The sequence below is a fragment of the Protopterus annectens genome, chromosome 7.part0 (genome assembly GCF_019279795.1).
Source record: "Protopterus annectens isolate FY-2018-M chromosome 7.part0, PAN1.0, whole genome shotgun sequence".
NCBI lineage: Eukaryota > Metazoa > Chordata > Ceratodontiformes > Protopteridae > Protopterus > Protopterus annectens.
In genome coordinates this window covers 1162945987-1162971056 of record NC_056739.1, presented here as the reverse complement: position 1 = coordinate 1162971056, position 25070 = coordinate 1162945987, and the positions used below count along the sequence as shown (strand labels likewise).

General features: G+C 38.7%; 2 protein-coding genes across 4 annotated transcripts in view; one reads left to right on the top strand and one right to left on the bottom strand.

The window, feature by feature from the left end:
• Window positions 1–5463, top strand: part of CCDC33 (coiled-coil domain containing 33) — a 1222712-nt gene extending 1217249 nt beyond the window's left edge. The window contains exon 17 of one of the 3 annotated variants that reach the window (XM_044077752.1): window positions 966–5463. In XM_044077752.1, coding sequence (XP_043933687.1) covers window positions 966–1031 — 66 coding nt within the window. In that variant the 3' untranslated portion in view covers window positions 1032–5463. The remainder of the gene's footprint in view (window positions 1–965) is intronic. The other 2 variants (XM_044077755.1, XM_044077753.1) reach the window with 2 other exon arrangements.
• A 15618-nt stretch (window positions 5464–21081) lies between these two features.
• LOC122806926 (cholesterol side-chain cleavage enzyme, mitochondrial) overlaps window positions 21082–25070 on the bottom strand; it is a 191334-nt gene continuing 187345 nt past the window's right edge. The window contains exon 9 of the mRNA XM_044077751.1: window positions 21082–21435. Within this exon, the coding sequence (XP_043933686.1) occupies window positions 21325–21435 (111 nt within the window). The 3' untranslated portion in view covers window positions 21082–21324. The remainder of the gene's footprint in view (window positions 21436–25070) is intronic.

Here is a 25070-nt window from a genome sequence, read left to right as displayed (position 1 = left end):
GAATATGTTTTATATTGTTAGAACTTTAGGGACGCTTTCAGCAGACTAATAATTTTATTAGTCAATAACTGCTCACTATAAAAATAATTTTATTAGCCAACAACTGTTTATTATAAAGATTTTTCTAAGTCATGAAAATTGTATGCTGAAAATTTGAATTAATTAGTTAATTAGCTTTTAGAGATTTCACTGGCTTATGAAAGGGTTGGGTAGAGATATAATGGATTTTTACTATGTGTTTTCATTAAAGTCTGAAGAAGCGCCTTGTGAGGCGTGAAAGCGCTTACTTTTTACAATAAAGGATACATCAGCTATTTAAGTTGGCTTCGATTGTCATGGTGTGCTTCTAATCTCTCTTTTTCTACTGGACTTTTGACCTTATTTTGGAGGCACTTCACCCCTTAAGTATACATTTTCTTTCAAGATTCACAGTAGCAGTAATACGTTATCCACCAAAGTGTTTTAAAATGGCATGTAATAGCACTATAAAATAAGATAGCAGTATAGGAGAAGTACAGCAATAGTGTAGTGGGTAGAGCATTCACCTTATGAGTAGTTATTCCTGGTTTGAGTCCCCCTGCAGTACATTCCATTTTTCACTTCTGTGGTTCTGCTTGACAGGGGCACAGGAAAATAATTTTCTTGGGTGGCGAAAGCCAGGGTACCTTTTTGGCTAGGCTTGTATAGGCCCTAGGACCAATAGCCTAGTACCTACCTATGAACCTATGAACTTGAGTAGAGGAGGTAACAAACTGGAAATAGTGTGCAGTTCCATGTGAATTATGCATGTATCTGAACAATTCATTTAACTTTAAGGTCTTGGGACATTCCTATATATATCTGTAAACAACTCAAACATACATATTTAGCTATCAATAACAAAATATGTTACAAATATAACTAGATTAGTAGCATTTTTAAATGTTGCACTAATTCTAAAGCAGCTTCTCTTTTTCTGTACACAGCAATATTTTTTGAAAGTGACAGTATGTATTTACTTCTTTACTAGAAGAAAGCATCAGATTCCTTGATGACTCACAGCCGACACCGCAAACTTGAACCACTGATATGAGTTTGATGAGAAGGAATTTTCTGAGTGCTCCTCCTGCTTCCAATACAGACATTGCCCACAATTTGTTACAAAGGCTGGAAGCATAAAAAGCAGATAGTTTTTGTACTTCAAACTCCAGAAGGAAATTATACCTTGAAACCTGAGCTGTGGAAGTTAAACGAATATTCAGGAAGACTCTTTGCTGTGAAATAATGAGCATTTTCATTTCACTTATAGTATTAAGTTTTTTTTCTGTATTATCAGAACTTGTTTACTGAAAAGTAAATGAAAAATTCAAATGTATTAGAGGTGTGGCATGACCAATATCCGTGTACTAAATGAGGGAAAAACTAAAACTCAGAGTTGGTGTTAGAGGCATTGCTTGCAATGAGACTTCAGACTGCATTTTCAAAAATCTGGCATGCATTAAAAGGTATTTATGACTATACTTTTTGGTATGTATGTGTTCCACCCCAATATAGTGTCAGCTTAGATGTGAGCTTTGCTGTCTATAGCAATAAATATGAACTCATTTGGTGTAAGGTATGAAAGAATGAAAAAAAAAATAGTATAACATATCAGTAAGTAAAGAAAATAAAACAGCATTGTTTTAAAAGAAATGTGAATCAAGTACATAGTAGCTTGACTGAGTGTTATTAGAAAATGTATTCAAGATAGATGGCTTTAATTTTGTATCACTGGAGGATGGCTTCTACCCTGAAATGCCTTTCTGGCAGGTGCAGTTGTACTCAGGTATACATGGCATTGTCGGGGGCTGTATATGGCAACTCATTCTTCTGAGGGCAAAGTGCATATTAATATTTACAAGTATGTGACTAATGCCACTAAGTAAGTTAAGCGAGATAATATGGCAGACATTTTACAAAAGGGATTCATTATATCTCCGTGTTACCACATTATTTATGGTGCACATTGTGTAAGAAGGAACAAGTGAGGCATGTCTCTTTTAAACGTATAATGGATAATGAATATATGCACTCGTAAAACAATTCCTGCATAGGTCATGTAAGAAGTTAAAAAGGAGTACAAAATATACTTGTAAAATGGCATCACAGATAAGAGGCATTTGAAAATGAGATTAAGGTACACCAAGCAATGAGAACAAAGTATGGTTATCATGGCAACCTTCACTGGCCTTGTTAGGAAGGCAGCCATCAATTACCTTACTAGTATGGTAGTCTTCAGTGACCTTACTTACATGCTGGCCCTCACTGACGAAATATCAGGTAAATTAAGTGGCGAGAAAAGACTGGAGAAATAAATCAGAAGATAATATTCATGTGACTTCTATAGCAGTGAAGAGGGGAAAGAGCATGGATAACACATGCATTTCTGTAGGAGAACATGTTAAGAAATGGCTATACAACAGTGAGAAACAGTCTTCATAAGCAAGGAGTATAGGCAAAGCTAGAATCCCTTTGAAAAGTTAACGTAGTTGTGGTTTGTAGCACATAGTTGAGAGTTTCCATAGCTGATGGCCATTCATGAGACCAGCACTGGAATTCCTAAAACTGTCACAGTAAATTATTTCTGCATTAATTAAAAACAAAAGAAAATGAAGCATGTGTCAATGTTTCTGATAAGCAGTCCTTTAAAATATAATTTATGAAATGTTTGATCAATTTGGTTATAACAGCTAATTAATGTTGATGGCATGGCATGTACTTAAAATGTGCTAGAGATCAGTTTTACATTGAATTGATATTTGTAGTCAAATGTCTCACTAGATCTCATTTTTAGTAATGAAGACCTTGCACTTTTTATTGTTTCAAACATTTTGGAAAAGTAAAACAATGTTATAATAAGGCTATGTATTTTAATGTTATTTAACATGGTAATGAAGCCTTAGAGCATTTTAAGATAATGCATTTGCCACCTAACATCACAGTGAATTGCAGAACCATGATAAGTTAGATGTATTAGAAAGTCTTGGAATAAATACTTTTGCAAACAGCAGGAAAATGGATGTCACTAAAGCAATGTAGTGGTAAATGAAATATTTATTTTTGTAAGAGTGGTGAATATATAGATAGTGTTTCACAAAAGATAATAGAAACTGTTAAAAATTATGTCATTTCTAACAACCGGAATGACAAGTTATGTTTGAAAGCAACATTTTCCTTTGATTTTTCTGCATAGTAACAACAGTAAAGAGACAAACTGGATGAATATAATATTCCTGCAATTCTGTTAATTGCTATCTTTCTGTGAAACAACAGCATCAAATATAAATTGTATATTGGGTGATATTGTTCAACAGTCTTCAAAATCAAACCACTGATACAAAAGTAACAATTGTTTTTTTGGTTTCAGGAGGACATTCACTCCAGTTCTGACTCTAGATTTTAGGACTTCTTTACTGCAAACATCTGCACATCTTGTACGTTAAATCCATTCTGCCCATCCTTGCTCTTCTAGATTTCACAGAGGGGAAGAGTAGTAGAGATTATGGAGGGGGCAATAGGTAACCCTATGGTGGAATAGGAGGGTAAAGAGACATAAGAAGCTACAGAGCAGATTTTTGGGTAATTGATCAAGAACCTGGAGAGGTTGAAATGATGAGTGAAAGATGATGGCTAGAAAGAATAAAAGAAAAATTCTGGAGGTATGTGGTAGCAGAGGCCAAAACTTAAACATAAATTATGAAGACTAGTAAAAGAGGACAGAGGATGCCCGAGGGCTGAGTTAGACTTGACCATATTGTAAGGATGGTCCGTGACATCCTAAGACTCAACTTCACTATATGGTAGGGATGGTCTGTGACATCCAAAGATGCAGCTTCACCTTATTGTGGGGAAGGTCTGTGACATCCAAAGATGCAACTTTACCTTATTGTAGGGATGGTTTGTGACATCCAAAGATGCAACTTCACCAAATGGTACAGATGGTCTGTGACATCCAAAGATGCAGCTTCACCTTATTGTAGGGATGGTCTGTGCCATCCAAAGATGCAACTTCACCTTATTGTAGGGATGGTCTGTGACATCCAAAGATGCAACTTCACTATATGGTAGGGATGGTCTGTGACATCCAAAGAAGCAACTTCACCTTATTGTAGGGATGGTCTGTGACATTCAAAGATGCAACTTCACCATATGGTATGGATGGTCTGCGACATCCAAAGATGCAGCTTCACCAAATGGTACAGATGGTCTGTGACATCCAAAGATGCAGCTTCACCATATGGTAGGGATGGTCTGCGACATCCAAAGATGCAGCTTCACCATATGGTAGGGATGGTCTGTGACATCCAAAGAAGCAACTTCACCTTATTGTAGGGATGGTCTGTGACATTCAAAGATGAAACTTCACCATATGGTATGGATGGTCTGCGACATCCAAAGATGCAGCTTCACCAAATGGTACAGATGGTCTGTGACATCCAAAGATGCAGTTTCACCATATGGTAGGGATGGTCTGCAACATCCAAAGATGCAGCTTCACCATATGGTAGGGATGGTCTGCGACATCCAAAGATGCAGCTTCACCATATGGTAGGGATGGTCTGTGACATCCAAAGATGCAGCTTCACCACATGGTATGGATGGTTTGTGACATCCAAAGATGCAGCTTCACCATATGGTACAGATGGTCTGTGACATCCAAAGATGCAACTTCACTACATGGTACAGATGGTCTGTGACATCCAAAGATGCAGCTTCACCATATGGTAAGGATAGTCTGCGACATCCAAAGATGCAGCTTCACTACATGGTAAGGATAGTCTGCGACATCCAAAGATGCAGCTTCACTACATGGTATGGATGGTTTGGAACATCTAAAGATGCTTCCTGCTGTGGGACCATAGCTGGATCAGATGGCTCCACCCAATGGTTTTACACTGAGGCATAAGGAGGTTAGAAGATGCTGGGAAAAGAGAGAGGGAAGAAGGAGAGGCTCTTGGAGTTAAAGATGAAGCCAAAATATAAATACTGGGAGGAGTTCACTTGGGCTTTACCTCTTTAACTACTTCTCTTCTGCTGCTGTTACCATTATCTCTCCCTCTTCCTTCACTTCTTCATCTTTATCTGCTTTCGTACCTTTACCTGTTATCAATTACCTTTAGGTTCTTTCTGCATATATAATCTCTTGATTACAATTACAATCTGTTATTTCATCCTTTGAGGATGTAACACTGTCTCGTATTAAGTTCTGTGCTGCTTTGATCATGGGATAATCATATTTGTAATGTTGTCAGTAAAATCTCTCTGAGCTGTGCTATTTTACAGTACATTACTTTTTATTGACTAGCTCTGTATTTGTGTCGTTTATGGACCAAGTGTATAACTGTGCTTTTGCACTCAGGTAATGGCTGAAAATGTTTCAAGGACAAGCCCGCTTATCTGGTCAACGAATTTCAAATAAACTAATAAAGGAAATTAAATACATTACAAAGTAAAGTTTTTCATGTCATTTGAACAGCATACATCAAGTGTGTGGGGATGTCAGTACATTGTTTCACTATAGATTAGAGTGGGAGACGGTAAGAGTCACAGCAGAAAGGAAGATAGATTGAGTGGTATCTGAAGAAAAAGATCATTGTGGTTGTGTGGTCATTTTATGGGTCAAATTTTAATTAAATTAAATTTTAAATTATGCATTTCTTAAGAGAAGCTCACAAGGTGCTCAAAATGGCGGAATGGATAATTCTGGGTGAAAACTATAACATAGTTTTAGTACCAGAATTAGTTCAGTTATATAGGAAGTTTGAACTGCATGTGAAATTTCAAAGCAATTTAAGAAAAGAAAGAAGGAACTCTTCTTCACATGGTTGGGGAGGCTGTTCCAGAGATGGGGTAATCTCTGGGATACATACCTGTCTCTCCAGCAGGTCCTATTTATATCACAGGCAAGGTTAAAGTCTTTAGAATGGATAATTCTGATACTGTTTGCTTTGTGGATATGCAGGAAGTCCATCAGAGTGGGGTCTGACAATGTCCTGTATGTCAGGCATAGATCTCTGCTAAAAAGTCTGTAGGAGACAGAATGCAGGGATAGAGCCTTGAGAAAGTCTGCATAGGACATTTTCCTTAATCCCTGTATTCTTTTAGTGAGGAACCTCTGTGAATGTTCCAATTGTTGAGTATGCCTGCTTAGGTACATACCAAATGGGGCATTGTACTCAATGATAGGTCTGATGAATGCTGAATACAGCAGAACAATGACTTCCTTGGACTTAGATGCCATACCTTTGTTTATAAGTTGTGCAACACAGAAGGATTTCCTCACTACTGTAGACACGTGATGGTCAAAGGCTAGATTACTATCTATGTGTGTCGCTACGTCCCTGGCTACTGGGTCAACTCTAAGGGGTGTGTTGTCAATATGATAGTTACCAGGGGTGGATGACTTCCTGAAGGATACTATTATGCATTTATTGGCATTTAGTTTTAGTCCATGGCTCTAACACCAGTTGTTTGTCTGTGTCATCTCCTCCTGGAGAACATTTGTGTCAGTGTGGGATTCAATAACAGCTCCTAATTTGCAATCATCTGCAAATTTAGTCAGCCAGAGACCATTGACATTGGTCTTGACTTCAGAGAAGTAAATGCCAAAAAGGCGCAGTCCAAGGACTGATCCCTAAGGGACTCCACTTGTAACTGGCCTCTTTGTAGAGATGCACTCTCCAATTCTAACTTCCTAGATCCTGTCTCTGAGCCAGTTAGCTATCCACTGGGTGACATATGAGTTTGTACCTAATCTTTTCAGTTTGTCAACAATGCCCAAGTGGGGTATTGTGTCAAATGCCTTTGGCAGGTCAAGGTAGGCAGTGTGAACCATTTTGCCCTCATAAATTGCTTTAGTGATATTCTCGAAGACGTCCACCAGGTTGAATAGGCATGATCTCCCCTTCACAAAACCAAACTGGGTAGGGTCCAGTGTCTGGAAGTTTACTATATCTTTATTGATCATCTCTATGATAATTCTTTCCATGGCTTTACATATAAGACTAGTGAGACTTATGGGTCTGTAGCTTCCAGAGTCTGTAGATGGACCACCTTTGTGCAGTTGGATGACTGTTGCTGTTCTCAATTCATGTGTCACAAAGCCTGTTTGTAGGCTATAGTTAAATAGCAATTCCAGTGGCCCTAATATTTCAAGTTTCATGCTATTTAGAAGACATCCTGGGATATTGTCTGGGCCCATTGATGCAGTGTTCTTGGCCATATAGAGAGCATTAAGGACCTGTTCCTTAGTAATATCAGGGGGAGTTATACTAGATGGTATTTCCTGAGGGAAGGTTGAAGGGGAGAGAGGGATAAAGTTGGAGCTGAATTTATCAGCCAGTAGGTTTACTATATCTTCTGGCTCAGTATAGGTAGCTCCATTTACAATGAGCTCTGCACACAATTGTGTATTGCCTTTGAGGTGGCAGACATAGCTAAAGAATGCCCTGTGGTTGTCTTGGCAGATTTGGCATTGATAGACTTCATTTGTCCTTTGAGATATTTGTTTAGTTTGAAGAGAGTGCTTTTATACTGCTGAGTGCTGCACCTCCTAGTTTTTGCCATGATTTTCTTCCTTCTGTTATACAGTCTATTGATTTTGTGATTCCACCACGGTGGCTTGTTTTTTTGAGTTAGCTCTGTACTTCTTTCTGGGGGGTACAAATGTCTCTATGCAGCTTGCACAGAGGTTCTGTGAAAAGTTCTACATAGGCAGCAGTGTTCTCAGGGTTTATGGGGACTTAAAATTTTGCCAGGTTATCACTTAATAGCAGGATGTTAGCCTTAGAGTAGTTCCTGAATATTCCAGGTTTAGCTGAGGATCCAGGTTTTATTTTTACTTCAAAGGAGACTATTTTGTGGTGTGACATTACCAGGGAAGACATTACAGTAGGGGGGGTGCAGCACTCTCCTATATTAGTAAGGACCAGATCCAGTATGGCTGCACCCATGGTTGGTGTATTGACTATCTGACTCTGGGAGTTTGTGTTTACAAAATCCAGGAATCTCTGTGTCTGTACATTTGGTGTCATATAGGATTCTGAGTTAATAGTGGGGTAATTAAAGTCACCCATGAATATAGTATTGGGTTGGATGGATAGTGTTTCTTCTTCTTCTTTCAGCTTTTCCCAGTTAGGGATCACCACAGCGGATCACCCGTCTGCTCATGATTGGCAGTGGAGTTTTACGGTGTCAAGTTTCAAGCCCGGTGTCCAACCATCCACAGAAGGCACACACACACACACACACACACACACACACACACACACATATCTAGTGCCAATTTAGAGTGTCCAATCCATCTACAGCATGTCTTTGGGATGTGGGAGGAAACAGAAGCACCTGGAGGAAACCCACATGACCTCAGGGAGGAAATGCAGACTCCAGACAGAAGCCACTCCAGCCGAGGATTGAACCAGAGAACTTCTTGCTGTGAGGCAACAACACTAACCACTGCACCACCACAGCCGCCCTTGGATGGATAGTGTTTCTAATAAGTTTAAATACGTGGTATGGGTTTCCTGGGTCATAGAGAGGGGACCTATAGCTGACAAGGATATAATACTGGATTTTGTATATGGTGATTTGAACATGGAGCAGCTCAAGTGAATTGACCTGCTTGATCAGCCTTGAGGTATATTTATTTCTGATGTAAATTGAGACACCTCCACCTTTAGTCCATGTCTGTGTAGTAGCTGTTCTAAATGTGTGGGAGGAATTATAACCTTGCACTGTTGGTGTGCTCTCCACAGCTTTAAACCATGTTTTCAGTGACCACAAAGACATCAGCATTCTCCAGGGTAAAGAGAGCTTCTAGGGAGTGGAGTTTTGTATTTAGACTCCTAGCATTGAGCAGTAATGCCTTTAGATTTTCTTGGTTTTGATTTGCTATGTTGGAAGTGCTTTCAGTCTGGCATTGCCTAAAAAAGGAATTGTAGGTGAAAACAATGTTTTAGCTAATATTCGAAAGCCTGGAGGGGAGAGGTACAGCCCATCCCTGGCAAAGCAATGTGGTCTGTTGACCATCTCCTTCCAAGCTGACAAATATTGCACCCCCTTAGAATGACACCAGAAACTAAGCCAATTATTAAAGTCAGTCATCTTTTGTTCATATTGTGGCATCATCCTTGTTGAAGGTAAAATGCTGCTTAGAGCAAGGGTCGTACCAGCTTGGGACACATATTTTGAGAGCTATTTGATGTCTCTCTTCATACAGTCTAGGGAGTTAAGTCTTAGTTTATTTACTCCCACATGGAGTATGACTGACCTGAGTGTGCGTGTGCATAATGTGGCGTATCCTAGCCCCTAAAAAGCAACCGACCATGACTTTCTCCTTACTCAGCCTGGTGAGAGGGACATCAGTGTGTCTCACAATGGACTCTGAAATTACCAGAACGTTGGACTGTGTGGTGGCTTGCCTTATGGGCTTAGAGGTAGAGGCTCCATGAGATGTGGCTCTATGTGTTGATGTGGGTGTTGTTTTGAAATAGTGCATTTGGGGCTGCTGAGAGTATTTGTTATGTGTACTTTGTCTAGGAGGTATTTCTGGTTTAGTAAGGTTACATTTAAGTGCCTTAGCATATGTGGGTCTACATGTCTGCTTTTAATTGTGTGTGATAGGTGCAGCGTGTAAACTACTGACAACCTTATTGACATTAGGAGTACTTTTATGTGAGAGAGTTGGCTCCAGTGACATTGTGTAAATACATCTCTCACATACCATATCAGTTTTTTTGAAAATTAACTGGTTGTCAGTAAACATGAGGCAATTTCTACATTGCCTCAGGATGCTCATATCCACCAAGCTGGCAACTGAGACAGTGGGAAAGGTCATATCCATGGCAACAGACCCTTTTTTACTGATTAGATAGCTGGAGTGAGAATGTAAAGCAATGACAGGAGTGTTCGGTTTGCAACTCTGGGGAACAGTGCTTGTCAATGCAGACTAGTTGCCCTGTGTGCAATTAGGTATTGGAGAAATTTCAATCGTGCTTTTACAGGAAAAATTTCACTCAAGGTGCCTGAGTCTGTACAGGGCACGGCCAACTTGACGGGAAACTAATATGTGGACCCTGAAAATTTAAGGATGAAGCATTTAGACAGATATTCTGAAGTTAGAAACAGATCAAACAGTCCTTACTGAAAACAATGAGTTAGCTTGTCAAGAGTGATGAAAAAAGGGAGTCACAGGAATGGCTATTGCTTGGCTACTACTAGTGCTTCTCTCACAGGTGTAAATAAAGTGCTTCAAGGTCCCATGCAGGAATTCTGGAACTTCTCTATATTCCAAATTTCAATTCACACACACACACACACACACACACACACACACACAAAACTTATAGTAAACTTAGGGTATAGGAAAACAAGCTGAAACTACTATGCTAAAAGCAAGGAGAGAATCATCTGGAAATAAAGGTATATCAAAAAGTTATGGAAATGCAGGGAAAAACTGGGACAATATACTGCTTAACGTTAGTGAACTGCCAAATTGGTGGTGAGAGAAGATAAACACTTCAGGTAGACGAAAACTCATCCTTTAACTCGTACTTTCTATGGGTAAGTATAAGGTCTGTCAAGTCCCATTAGATCAACAGCCCATTTTGTCAAATTTATATAAGTTCGGTATGGCTGTGCAATGTCCAAAAATGTTATATTAAGTACAACATTGCAGGGGGCTTTCTGCATGATGGTTGTGGAGTCTCTACCACAAGCCACACTTCATTCAACACCACTAAGCTGAATTTTTGCTCTGTAATTTTGATGAAAAGGTACATTAATCTAATAAGACTTTGCACCACACACACACACACATATATATATAAAAATATAACATGCCACACGTGTGTGTGTGTGTGTGTGTGTGTGTGTGTGTGTGTGTGTGTGTATCTATATATACCTGTCTAGCTATCTATATATATATATATATATATATATATATATATACGGTTCCCATTCAGAAGCCTGAAACATGATAAGCCTGAAAATCAAAGCCTGAAAATTCAGAATCCTGAAAACTCAAAATCCTGAAAGCCCAAAATCCTGAAACTCAAAATCCTGAAAACACAAATAATGCTAATATGTCACTATAAAGACACTAATATCTACCAACTGACCCTGACCCTAACCCTAACCCTAAGGTCCGTCACTATCGTCACACCACACCCTGACCCGCCTCTAAACCTAACTCACTTAAACTGCCCCTAACCCCAATATTTGTCACTATTGCATACATGCCTGCCCTAACCCTAACTCACTTAAATAACCCTAAAATAAAACCAACTGAACACTTGACCTAACACCACAGGGCTAACAATAGCAAAGCCACAATGACATCAGTATGTCTATTTTGTGTTTTCAGGATTTTGAGTTTCAGGATTTTGGTCTTTCAGGATTTTGGGCTTTCAGGATTTTGAGTTTTCAGGATTCTGAATTTTCAGGCTTTTGGTTTCAGGATTTTGATTTTCAGGCTTATGATGTTTCAGGCTTCTGAATGGGAACCATATATATATATATATATATATATATATATATATATATATATATATATATATAGGTTTATATGTAGGTCCATAGAAGTGAATACTGATGGAGATCCAAAATGCTGTAGCTGGTTCAATCAGAAAGCCAGAAGAGGAAAGATTAACAAAAGAAGGGTAAGACAGCGTAAACACATTGCTGAGCAGGGTGTGCCAACACTAGGAAGAATTCCTTAACTGCAAGTTGTAATCAAAGGTTAAGAGAGTTGGAAAACTGCCAAATGATATGAACACATTGGGGGGAGGTCAAGAGTGGCAAGTGAGAGTAACCTTGCATACAGTAGAAAAGATTACAGATAATTAAATACTGAGAATATTAAGGGGTAAACGCAGCTGTAGGTGAAGAGAGGAAGAGACGATGCAAGATTGGCTAGAGGGAGATGTTAAAGGGGTGTCTGAGGATAAATTCAAAAGACTGAAAGGCAAAAGGATACATATGATGGAGGACAGGTTGAGTAAGGGTTATGAATAAAGGTTGTGACGTTTTTGTGTTAGTAAAGCAGCATGAAATGGGAGGGGAGGGCAGTTATATCTAGCCATTAGATCTATTAAAAGTTAATGAAAAATGACATTATGGAGCAGCCATGGCAGAGACAGGACAGACAGAAAGACGAGATGATGACGGAACTCAAAGGAAAAACAAGAGAGAGAATATACCTTGCACATGAAGACTGCTGGGAAACAGGAACCATATATGCAATGGAAAAATGAAGTCATTTCTAGAAGTTAAAAATCATGGTATAGAAAGATGAGTTATGGAGGGAAGTATTAGAGAAAAGCCTTACAAAGGAGGCCTGTTTAATGGTTTACACTAGTGACCTTTGCATACGTGGTACATGACACCAAAAAAGGATAAAGGAGGAGGGCTGGGAGGATGTGGCAGACTGTTGGAGATGCGGTGAACCAGAGGCAGACAGCCTTCGTATGTGGTAGGCTTGTTATCAGGTGAAAGAAGTTTCAGAAGTGGAATGGATTTACTGGGAAGACGTCTGAGAAAAGGGTGGAAGATGTCTGGTGATTCTGATAATTGATAATAAAAAATAATCACAACACTTGGAGAGAGAAAAAAATCTGGAATTGCTGATGGCAGTAGAATGGGTCATAAAAAAATAGCAAATTGTTGGAAGGAAGGTAGGTTGAATGAAGGAAAATGAAATCCTTTCATGGAGGGTTAAGAAAGTGGTAAAAGGGATGAAAGACAAAAAACTGGGAATTGACTGGGATTCAAGAAGTTGACAGATGAAGGTTCCAAAAGAGGGAGAGAAATGTAAAACAAATGTGCAGAGGAGATAAAAATTGCTGCAAATTGGGAGCAGTTTGTTGATAAGCAAATGAGATAAGGCATTAAGGAGAGGCTATAAGGTAACTTGGAAAGGGTAGACCTCCTCTTCCAGGGATGGATAAGAACACAGAACAAATGAAGGGACAATGTTAAGATAAAGAAAAATGGCCATCTGGAAAGGTAAAAAAGAGTACATTGTAGGTAAAAGAGATAGAAGGATATCTAGATGATGATATATACATTGGGAAGATGGTTTCACCCATTCATTTTTGGAAAATAAAAGATAACTAAGAGCTTGCACAGTCAAAAGACATTACTGGATTAGGAGCTGAGACTAAAAGAGGAGGAGGGAAGGTGTTAAGTAGAATAGAGGAGGAAAAACAGGAAAAGGGTTGGGAAAGATGGGTGAAGAGAAACTAGAAAAATGAAAGTGGGCAGGTGAGAGAAGATGATTTAATGGACAATAAATGGGTGGCAAAGGGAAGGCCAAGTAGTAAACACAGGACAAGCTTGAAAGAAGATAAGAAAAAAAATCAAGAATGAGGTGAATTTAAGGAAAAAGCACATCCAGTGTAATCGCAAAATGGTTAATTAAATCCATAAAACTAAGGAAAAAAGTTTAGTGCATTCCTTCATGGAACAGTTCTCATGAACTTCATCAGAACTAAGTTTTTCAACTCCACTCACCTTGTTTAAATAACAAATCAGTCAGTGTTAACTAAAAGGTACATACATCTACATTTAAAAGGTGAAAAATGAACATATTCATGTATAGAATTAATTAAATCTATCCACAACCCCTTTTTTCCATTTTTGCACATGGAGTCTATGTGTCACTTCAGTAGTGACAATCATCTAGAGCCAACAGAATGAAATAAAAAAAAATATTTCAGTATTTTAGTAATAATAATTAGCAATGATAAAGTACCTTTACAAAAATGTATGTAGAGGTGTGTGTGTGTGTGTGTGTGTGTGTGTGTGTGTATATGTATGTATATATATTTTTTTTTCCAAAGGAAGACAAACAAGCAAAATCTATTCAAGTAGCTTTCTAAACAGTAGGTGCTGGGTCACTGTGCTAAATTTTAAAAGGTCATGATGGAAATAAATTTGGGAGATATGTGCACTACCTATGGAATAATTGAGACTCAAATTAAACTGGTGTCTGATAAAAGTCAAGAACTTTTAGGATGACTGTGATGGCATAAGATACACCAACACCCAGAAGGAGAAACAGTTCCACTCTCATGATAATGTGTGGTGCTTAATAAGCTTGCCTAGTGTCTTTAGTCATCTGTGATATTTCTAATAGTAGATAAGGTGTGTGGAAGGTATCTATACCTTGGGATGTAGTTGGACTCCTTTATCTTCTACTGACATGATTTGCAGTATTGCCAACCACTTAAAAGCAAGAAACTACATCATTTATGGTCACCAGAGTTGTAGTCTTTAGTTTGTCTTCACTGAATTTTACAGTGAGGTATGGAATCAATGGAAATTGTGGGAAGGCATACATGAATACCCTCTGCCATGAGAGGAACGTATCAGCTGTTAACTCTACTTTGCATCGCTTTCACAAACAAAACATGGGTAGGAACAATTTCACCCAGATAGCAAATTGGGTTACCTCCACAGTGTTTCTGTTCTAAAAGACTGAAAAGACAAAAGTCTTACGTCTTCAACTCCAGGAGAGGCCTAAAGGAACATATGAAAGAACTAGCCAACATATTCAGCTCTCCCAAGATGCAAAGAGCTGTGAGAGTAATGCTGCTTATGGATTACTGCTGGACTGCCATTGTCACTCTAAACATGAAAGTATGAGTACTCATTTCAATGCTTTTTTAGCTACCACATAGTGGCCTGCTTGCTAAATTAGATCAGGAGTGGCATTGCTACATCTGCTACAGCCTTAGAAGAAGTTATCTGCTCATAACTCTAGCTGGTTCAGGTGAAGTGCCTCTCTCATTCTCGCTCTCTCTCTTGCAGGGTGGGTCTCATCATCTGAACTAATGTTTGAGATGAGGATATTCCATATTCCATGTAATCACAACTATGCAGTTAAGCTGCACTCTCTAAAGCCAAAAACACAGCATCCATGGGACCGGACAACATCCCAGGCGGCGTTCAATACGAACTTCAGAAAGAACTGGCTCCCCACCTAAGTACCATGTTCAATCATAGCCTCATATCAGGCTTTGTGCCCACTGAATGGCACACAGTAACAGTTATCCCACTCCACAAAGGGGGAGCCACCACTGATCCCAGGAACTATCACCCTATTAGCCTGATGAGCCTGGTCTTTAAGGCCATGGAACATATCATCATGGAACTCATAAACAAAGACATGGGTAACCTCCAAACTCTGGACCCCACCCAGTTTGGCTTTGTGAAAGGCAGATCATGCCTTCTGTACCTGATCAACTTCTTTGAGGCAGTCACCAAAGCCGTAGATGAGCGTAAGGTGGTTCATGCAGCCTATCTTGACCTTGCCAAGGCTTTCGACACCATCCCCCATTCTGGAATTATAGCTAAACTCACTATACTACATATAAATCCCTACATCACAAGATGGGTTGCCAACTGGCTCACTGACAGAACCCACACTGTAAAAGTTGCAAACTCCAAATCTGACTTTAAACCAGTGACAAGTGGAGTACCACAGGGTTCAGTCCTGGGACCTCATCTGTTTGGTATCTACTTCTCTGAAGTGCAGGCTAACACAGAAGGTCTTTAGCTAATGAAGTTCACAGATGACTGCAAACTAGGAGCCATAGTCGAGTCCCCAAATGATGTGGACATCCTACAGAATAGCCTCACTGAGACAGATGCCTGGTGTCAGAGCCATGGCCTCAAGGTCAATGCCAAAAAGTGCATTGTCATCCCCTTTGGTAAAACTCTGTACCCATGAACTACCACATAGGCAGCAGTCTACTTAATTCCAAATGTGTGATAAGAGACCTTTGGACCCAGGTAAACAGTAGTCTCTCCTTTGATAAACACATCACCACAGTAGTCAGGAAATCCATCTACATGGCAAACCTCATCACAAAAGGTTTCTCATCCAGGAAAAAAGAGGTCATTGTTCCCCTCTATTTGACACTCATTACACCCATTATAGAGTACAATGCCCCTTTTGGAATGTACCTCACAAGACATCTGCAGCAGCTGTAAAGGCCTCAGAAGTACCTCACAAAGAGGATTACTGCATGCAAACAGATGCCCTACACCGACCGTCTCAAAAAACTCCAGCTTTACTCCATAGCATATCGCCTACTCCGAGGTGATCTCTGCCTAACATATAAAGCTATGTCAAACCCAGAGCTGTTGGACATGCTACAACTAAAGAAATCCCAATCTCTCCGATCTACACGCTCTTGGGACCTAAACCTTGTCACCACAATAAACAGGACATGCTAGAGGGATAGATTCCTGTCCCAGAGACTTCCCATACTCTGAAACAAGCTACTCATCTATGTCAAGCAAAGTTCCTCATTAGCACTCTTCAAGAAAAATCTTGATGAGTGGATGGGAAATAGGAAATACACCCTGGGGATCACTTCTGTGGCGCTGCTCGACAGGGGCACAGGAAAATAACTTTCTTGGGTGGCATAAGCCAGGGAACCTTGTTGGCTAGGCTTACTTAGGCCCTAGGGCCAATAGCCTAGTACCTACCTATGAACCTATACCTGACCAGCAGAGCTTCTGTCATCAGGCTCTGTGAGCCAAACTGAGACTGGTAATAATTGTGCACCAGTACAAAGAGCAGCAGCAGAGGTTTGACAACAGAAGAAACTCCATGAGCATGTCTTGACTCTGCACCCTCTGATACATATCAGACAACTACAATACCTGAATCCTCAAGTGTGCGATTTACTTTTTGAAGACTATGTCCAACAACAAGCTCAAAAGACACAAGAAGGTCCAGTCCTGTGCTCATGCTTTGTCTTCACTGAAATCTCTAAATCGCTGAGCTATCTCTGTGGGCAGGAATATCTGACATCAGACAGTATCCAGCTCTGCCATGAGAAAATGATTTGTTTCTATCCGTACTCAGGAATTCTTCAGTGGTGGCCCCTAGGCCTTCAACCAATGTAGCACATAAACCAATAATACTACCAGAGAGTTCCTCAGTGGGGTCAACAACAGCCAGTCATTCAGATAAGCAGCTTTCTCCTAAGAAATCTTCGCCATAGTGGCCAGCAGCTAGCAATTTTGTAAACACACTGGAAGCAGAGGATAATCAAAATGGCAGCACTTTGTACTGAAAGTGATGCCCACCTGGATCAAATGAAGAAATCTCTTTGAAGAACCCTAAGCCCAAAATTTCTAGAACACATGCATTACATTCATTAATGTTGTTCATTTTCCCTGTGGCAGAAGGTTTGTGATACCCTGGAAAGTTAATATCCGCAACAAAATTTACAGGATTTCCATGTTGAAGTCTCCAAGTCCAAGATGGGATGGACATCTCCTATTCTATTTGGATTTAGAAACAGGTCGAAGCAAAACCCTTGGCCTCATTCCAATGGTGGGGCAATGTTTAAAAACCCTTTGTGGAGTAGGGTCTGTGCCTCACCCAAGAGCTTTGTGAAGAAGTCTTTAAGTAGAGACTGTCCTGACAGCCCAAAAACTGTAAGATCTGATTAGCCATGGCAATATAAGAAATAGATTAGTATGCCAAGATGGAGCAATCTCTGAGAACAGTTACCCCCGTGAAAATTCACAGACTCTTTTCTGTGATGCAATTGTTGGGTCAGTCAGGTTACCATAATACGGGGTCTCAGACAGCAAAGACATACTTTACAGCAATGTTTGATTCTTTGAGGACGACTTCCATCTGCTGGGTGCATTCTTCTTTTTTTCTTTGGGATCTGGCCTAAACTGGAAGGAACTTCAGGGTATAGTGATTGGACATAGAGGCCCTCAACTGTGGTAAATGCCTTCTTCCTTCTTTGTAAGTCATTAACTAAATCCTGAAAGGGATGTTTAAGCAAAGCCAAACTGTGAGAGAGATGTCAAAACAAAACCTTTCCTTGGAAACATTAGTCTAGGATGACCAGACCAGGCCAAGCAAATCAGAGGTAAGAGGGAGATAATGAAAGACTTTTAGTAAGCAGAGATATTGAATGAGTGCTTCAGTTTTAAAGAAAGTAAGCAAGGTGTGGGTTGACATGCTGGTAGGGTAATAAAACAGAGTGGAGACAGCAGGAGACAGCCAACAGGGCAGAGTGGGGAGGGGGGCTGAGAGGTGGGTATAAGAGAACAAAAACCACAGGCACCAGAAGAGTGTCCTCAATTTTTCACATGAAAAAGTGTCAAAACTTCAGCAGATTACAGACCATTGAAATAGTGATTGAGAAATGGAAGACAACAAATTTGATGCCATTCTAGAAAGGAGATCAATACAATTAAGGCAATTTAAAGCCTGTTAGCTTAACAGCAGGGTCAGAGAAAATCAGGAAGAAAATTCTGTTAAGAAGAATAGTTGCTTTCTAGGGGATGATGGAATCCAGTGCAGCAGCTAACAGGAGTTCAAGGCCAGAAGATGCTATCAGAAAAAAATCTACTCCGATTTTATATCTACGTTTTGGGAGATTTTCACAAGGGAGTACCTGTAGACATGATCCACTTGGAATTCACCAAGGCAGTTGACTTCCCACTCCACTACATGTAGCTGCTGGAACATCTGGAAGAGTTGCCTGGTCTGAAAACAGTTGAGATTTCTGCATGTGCTTTTATTGGCTGAGGGGCTTATTAATCAGCTCATCTTGTTTTAGTGCCTTTATAAATTCTGTACAATTGAGTGGCTCTTGGCTCTCTTGTACAAAGCAAAGTACTTTTATTGAATAATCACACTTTTATAAGCTGTTTAAATTACACTGTCATATCTGTACCTTTACTTTTGTTTGTGGTAGCATTTCATATCTTTTATGTTTGCTTGTGGTAGCATTTCACTGTGGACACTCTTTTACTTTGCTTTTACATTAAGAGGACTGGGATTATTCATCTAGTCATAGAAGGTGTTTACCTGGTCTAACTGCACGGGGAAGCACACAAAAGGGCTCTGAATATTTTTTGCACTTCTCTTCTATACTTTGTACTTTAACAGTTTCAAAAAATGTACTGTCTGCTGCTGCTTTAAGTAGTTAATTGCACTGTATTACATTGTGTCTGTTAGTTGTAGCACTGTTGTAGGTAGTTTGTATGGTCTACATTAAGAAGGTGTTTTTGTGCACCCTTGTAGGAGAAGTGCGCTGATCTAACCTGTTTGAGTTCAGGATTACTGGTGGAAGGCTTATTGTGTGCTTTCCTGATTGGTAGTTAGTTTAAAATTTGTTTCACTTTGCTCATATTTAAGCCTTGTATTTGTGCAGTGCTGCTGTAGGGATTAGCAGTGCCCTGTATAGATGCAAATGCCTGGAAGCTCAGTTTCTCCCTAAACAGCTGTCAGTGAAACACTTCCAAGATTTTCTGCTGCTGTAGTAGCAACTCAGTTGCGCACTGAGCAGCATTGCCTTACTGATCATCCTTCGCCTACACAAAGTATAGGTCCCTCTTGTAGTCTCAGTGCTGTCAGATTAACCCATTCCTTTCATTAATACAACATACAGTAAGAGCTTGCCATCATGGACAGGCAGTTTCCCATCATTTCCTGATAGACATGAGCATCCTGAGGCAATGTAGCAATTGTCTCATGTATACTGACAACCACTTCTGAAACAAATACTTTATATGAGAGATGTAGTTACACTATGAAATATGCCAATTTTGTACAGATGTAATGTATACAAAATGCCAGTTCCAGTCTTGAATGAATGAAGCTGCCACAGCCTCAACAAAGTATCCACGTGAACATTGCAAATTCCCCTGTCATTGTTTGAGTGCTGGTATTCTTACTGTTTCAAAAAAAAAACTGAATCTAAATGAACTGCTGGTTTTACTATTTGGACTAAATTTCAGCATCAGCGTTCTCAGTCCGTATCTCTACATCTACATTAGGAGGAATCTCAGGTGTTGCATTTCCAGCAGCTGCCAGCTTACCATTGAATTATGTTTCTTCCTTGAGAGGTGCTGTGAAATGACTGTCATTTTATATAGTTCAATTTGTATTTATTTTTAGGATTCCCAGCCTGGTGTCACTTCCTCTGTGATGCATTCCAGATTTACACTTCCAAATACAAGTAGATCTGACACTGTGTAACAGACCAAGCAACTCTTCTGTATAGCCTGTAAGAAACACAGTCACACTGCCTGAAGCTTTTCAAAATAATTTGTTTTTCAGTCTATGATTTTTCCTGTAAGAAAACATAACTTTTCAAGCTGTTCCCATTCACAGATTCATATTGACTGTACCTGCCGTTTTGAATTAGGTGAGTTACAAAATACACTTTTTACCTTATATATATATATATATATATATATATATATATATATAACATATTTTATATATATATATATATATATATATATATATATATATATATACGTATACATGCACACACCAGCAAGAGTTTAAATTCTTGCTTACTGTTGTCAGCCGATATTTAATGCTGATATAATTTTTATGATTTGAGTATTTACTTTATAAGAATCACTGAAGTCATGCAAGCAGTTAACATTGTCACTTCACAGCACTTGGCTCTTCTGTTTAGTTCTTTGCTAGAGTACTTTCTCTGCAGTCTGTACATATTACCTCTGTCTGTGTCTGTTTTTACTGCGTGGCATAGCTTTTCTCCCCATCCCAACAATATGCATCTAGTAAATCGGTGAGCCTCCAAATGGCCTACAGGTGTACATGCATTTGTGGATGAGCATGTACATGCATGCACTTGTGTGTCTTGCTGTAGACTGACAGAATTCCAGGATTAGTTTCTCTGCCTTGAGCCAACTTAGTGCCTAGGTAGCCTTTGGCCCCCTTGTAACTGTGAAATGGGTTAAGCAAATCAAAGAATGAGTGAGTGAATGAATGAATGAATGAATTGTGTGCCCTTTTTCAGTTTTTATGGTGATATATTTACAGACATTAAACGTGAGGTCATTACTACTGCATCTGTTGTGTGTGCTCCAAAGACCATCTTGGAAAACTTCAGAATCTGTTAGTCCAGTAATTATGTTATGCAGCCCTCAGTCATCATATGTGATTAGCCATGGTTCTGAATGAAGTACAAGGTGCTTACTAGTCTTTTTTTATTGTAACTCTCTAAGGTTTCTTAATACAAAAATACAGATACATATACCATATAGAAAAGAAAGTTATTTTAATGTTATAAAAATTCTCTAGCCTTCACCTGTGACAGTCCCATTCTTAAGTGGAGTTTGTTTCATCTTATTACTCTGTCAATACTTTATCAGTGATACAGCCATTTACTTTACTTACAAATAACTCAACAGTTTGATACTGGTATGATTCAGACATAACTTATGTAATTCATGCTCTTTTCAGGGGTAAAACATGCCATGGTTGTTGGAATGTTTTCCGCTTCCTTAGAGTGGTTTTAAAGTCAAGTATATTGGCTTCTTTGGGACCAGGATAAGGTCAAATGTAGTCTTTACATCAGCCAGACGATTGGTTTCAATCCTGAAGTTCTTAAGTATCTGAAAAAAACACAGTCAAAAATGAAAACTGTACAAAACTATTTGACAGAAACCAGACCTCTGTTTCTCAGTATAACCCCCCTGGTGCAACTGTATATGCAAACAATTTGGATAGAAAGTCCTCTTACAAATCAGTTACAACCTGTGATAAAATGTAAGTGTTGGCAAGAAATGTGTCCGAAAAGTTTGTGATTCTCAGTAATAATATTTTCCGTTCATGCATTAGATAAGTAGTGAAGAATAATGTGTGGTTTGTGACAGTTTATAAACAGTAATGCCTGAAATTTTACCTCTTAACAATTCATTTAAGATGTTCCATATCATAGAAAGTTGGCATTTCAGGAGACAAGTTACAGCTAAACAAGCCCTGGGCTTTAAAAATACATACAGTAGTTTACAATCCTGTTTTTTTTTCTTTTAAACTATAGCAAACTACTGGATACAAATGTAGCAAGCAGTTTTTACAGTTTATGCTCTGCATGGAGCAGTATGGCAGTCAGATCTTAGTTAAAAGAAGAAGAAAAAAGAAATCTTTTCTATTTTAAAAATGTAACAGACTGCTTACTACAAATTAGCAAGCAGTTGCTACAGTTTATACCCCACACAGAGTGCTCAGGTTTCAGACAAAAAAAGATTTTTTAAACTGAAGCAAACTGCTTGCTACAATGTAGCAAACTGTTCTTACAGTTTATACCACAAACTACAGCACTCATGTATGACTGCAAATGCAATACCGGCTTTTAAAAGTTGGCATACATTAAAGAGAGATCGGGATTGGCCGATCACACCCCCAGCATTTTTGGGGCTCCTCTTTCACCCCACTGTAGCTGCACTATTGAGTGGAAGCTGTTGTAATTAGTTTAAAAGTGCTCTTGTTCCACAAAGTTCAGTGAGTTGAGTTTACCGGGATAAAAAGGCACCACCATAGGAGAGGGTGTTTCTGCCTCAGTGGTACTTTTAAACTAGGAAAATGTATTCCTGCCTTGTGAAATTTGAAAACTAGAAGAGCTTCAGAGAGGGAAGAAGTGCTTGCTCCTGAGGAAGTTGTGGATTCATGAGTTCTATACTACAGTGAAAATTCCAGGTGTAAATATGACTGTTATTATGTGGAAGTTGCCTTAACCAGAAATCTGAAGACTTTGTATTTTCTTGCCTGTCTGAGGACTACATACTTTGTGAATTTAGTTTATGTTTGGATTGCTTGTAAGTCATGGGATTGTGAACATATTTCAAGTAAGAAAACAAACTGGTGTAGAACTGTTTTGTTTAACTATCAAGTAAAAAGAGGCCATTTTACTTTGATTTGAGAATTTCAGATTAAAGTAACTAAGTCTTTGCTCTGAAAATGTTTCTTCTTTGCACAGACTTTTAAATACTTTTTGACAAATATAATTGGTAATTTGTCACTCTCTGTTTCTCTCTGTGTGTATATATATATATATATAAATATATATATATATATATATGTGTGTGTGTGTGTGTGTGTGTGTGTGTGTGTGTGTGTGTGTGTGTGTCTGTGTGTGTGTGTGTGTGTCTGTGTGTGTGTGTCTGTCTGTGTGTGTGTGTGTGTGTGTGTGTGTGTGTGTGTGTGTGTGTGTGTGTGTGTGTTTATACATACATGCTTGTCATTGACATACACACATGCACACACACTCTGTATCATTTAATTGGTATTTCATCCTACCCCAACCCCGATATTTGCCAGGTCATGTCTTCATGCTTTCATAACAGGTAGGATAATCAACACAAAAATTACCCTGGTTCTTGCACTGATGTACAATACTGTGGAAAGAAAAAGATTTGTATCTAAGACATAAGATGGTGTTATACTACCTTCATTGGTATTCATAAGGAATCTGACACTATTGATCCTCATTTGTTAAACAATATACTAGGGAACAAAAAAACAAAGCAAACACCCTTATACATTTCACCTAACTACCTCTCAAACTGATACATTCAATGCATTCACCCCAAATATGCACTTGCTGTTTTGCACTTCTAAGGGAAAGCTTACTGCCCATACAATTTTAAGGCAGTTTTTATTTATTGTCATCTAAATAGCATACCTTGTATAAATAGGATGAGCACACAGATACAGATTATTCTTCAAAGAAGCTATGAAATATTAAGAAATAGGAAATGCTATTGTATTTTAAGAGGAAGAAAAATATATTTTTTTGTTTTATTTATTTATCCATTATTGACCAGGTTAGTCACATTTCAGGGGAGACTCAAGGTGTACTTATACTAGTAGGGAAAAATTGTTGGGGAATGTCCCCTACTCTTCACTGTATAGGGATGTATTTCAAAGCTACACTTCCTGTCTTCTGGTCCAGCTGCTTAGGTGGCCCAGAGAAGCAGGAAGCTGAAAAGCAAATATGGAGGATGAAGTAGGAGTTTCAAAAGTGTTGAAAATGAATCAGGTGTTAAGTTGAGCATGGAGCACAGATAAGGGATGAAAGAAAAAGCAAGAGAGCCTGTTCAAAGGCAAAAAGCGGCAGAATGAAGCATTATGGATTTGGAGGAATTATTTCGGCTAAATATTTTCAAAGCATTATCGGCAACACAAGAATGTGTTGTTACAACTCTTCAGTTGGTTGGGGGGGGGGGGGTTGCGGGATGTATTTTTAAAATAACTAATTGAGTAGAGTGAACCTGAAAGTGAAAAGGCAGTATTGTGGTGTGAAATAATGGACACAATACAGGAGGAGGATGTACAGATAAAAAGAAATCATACACACAAACTGTAAAAGAAGGTGAAAGAAAAGATGAAAAGAAAATAGAATTAAGAAGAAAACATTGTGTAAGGATAAGTACTAAGACAGAAGAAGAGCTTGACAGGTATGAAATATGGGACAGTGTCATTTCACCACTTGGTATTGAACCCAGAGAGGTCACAGCATTTATTTGTATTAATAAAGACTCTTTTTGGGACATTATTTTTTTTGAAGAAGCATAGTACAACAATATGAAAAAAGAATAAAAATCCTCAGAACTTATATGTAGTATGAGCATTTAATAGAGAAGCAAAAAAGAGAATATCTATACAATTTTGTAAAGAGTGGAAATAGATACTTTAAGAGACTATTTACAAACTGTGTGTTGTAGAGAAGTAACGGACATTACAAAGATTTATGATAATAGAGGTTTATGGACAGGGGGAGAGGAATGTGGAGTTGTACTGCAAATGAAAAATGAAAAAATAATACATGTGCCTAGCATAGTCAATGTGGAAGGAAACAAGGGTTAGGTGAGATACTGGGGACAACTAAAGACATGTTTTTTTTCTAAGGCAAAATGATCATTTTAATAATAATTGTGATAAAATGAAATGTTTTATTTGTGATAAAGTTGCTCATGAGGCAAATAAATGTGAACTGAAATGCATTAAATGTTAAAAAGTAGGACATTCATGGATGGATTGTGAGGCAAAAGAAATAGAATGTACAAGAAAGGAAGGACATTATAGTAAATGAGGTGAGGATAGAAGATAATATAGAAACATTACAAAAAGAAAATGATAAAGATAGGTGAAAATAAAAGAAAATATTAAGAAAGGAACAGAAAAAAAGAAGAGATAAGCAAGTCAAGTGAGGAGGGAGAAGAGAAATGGGTGCAAATTAAAAGCAAAA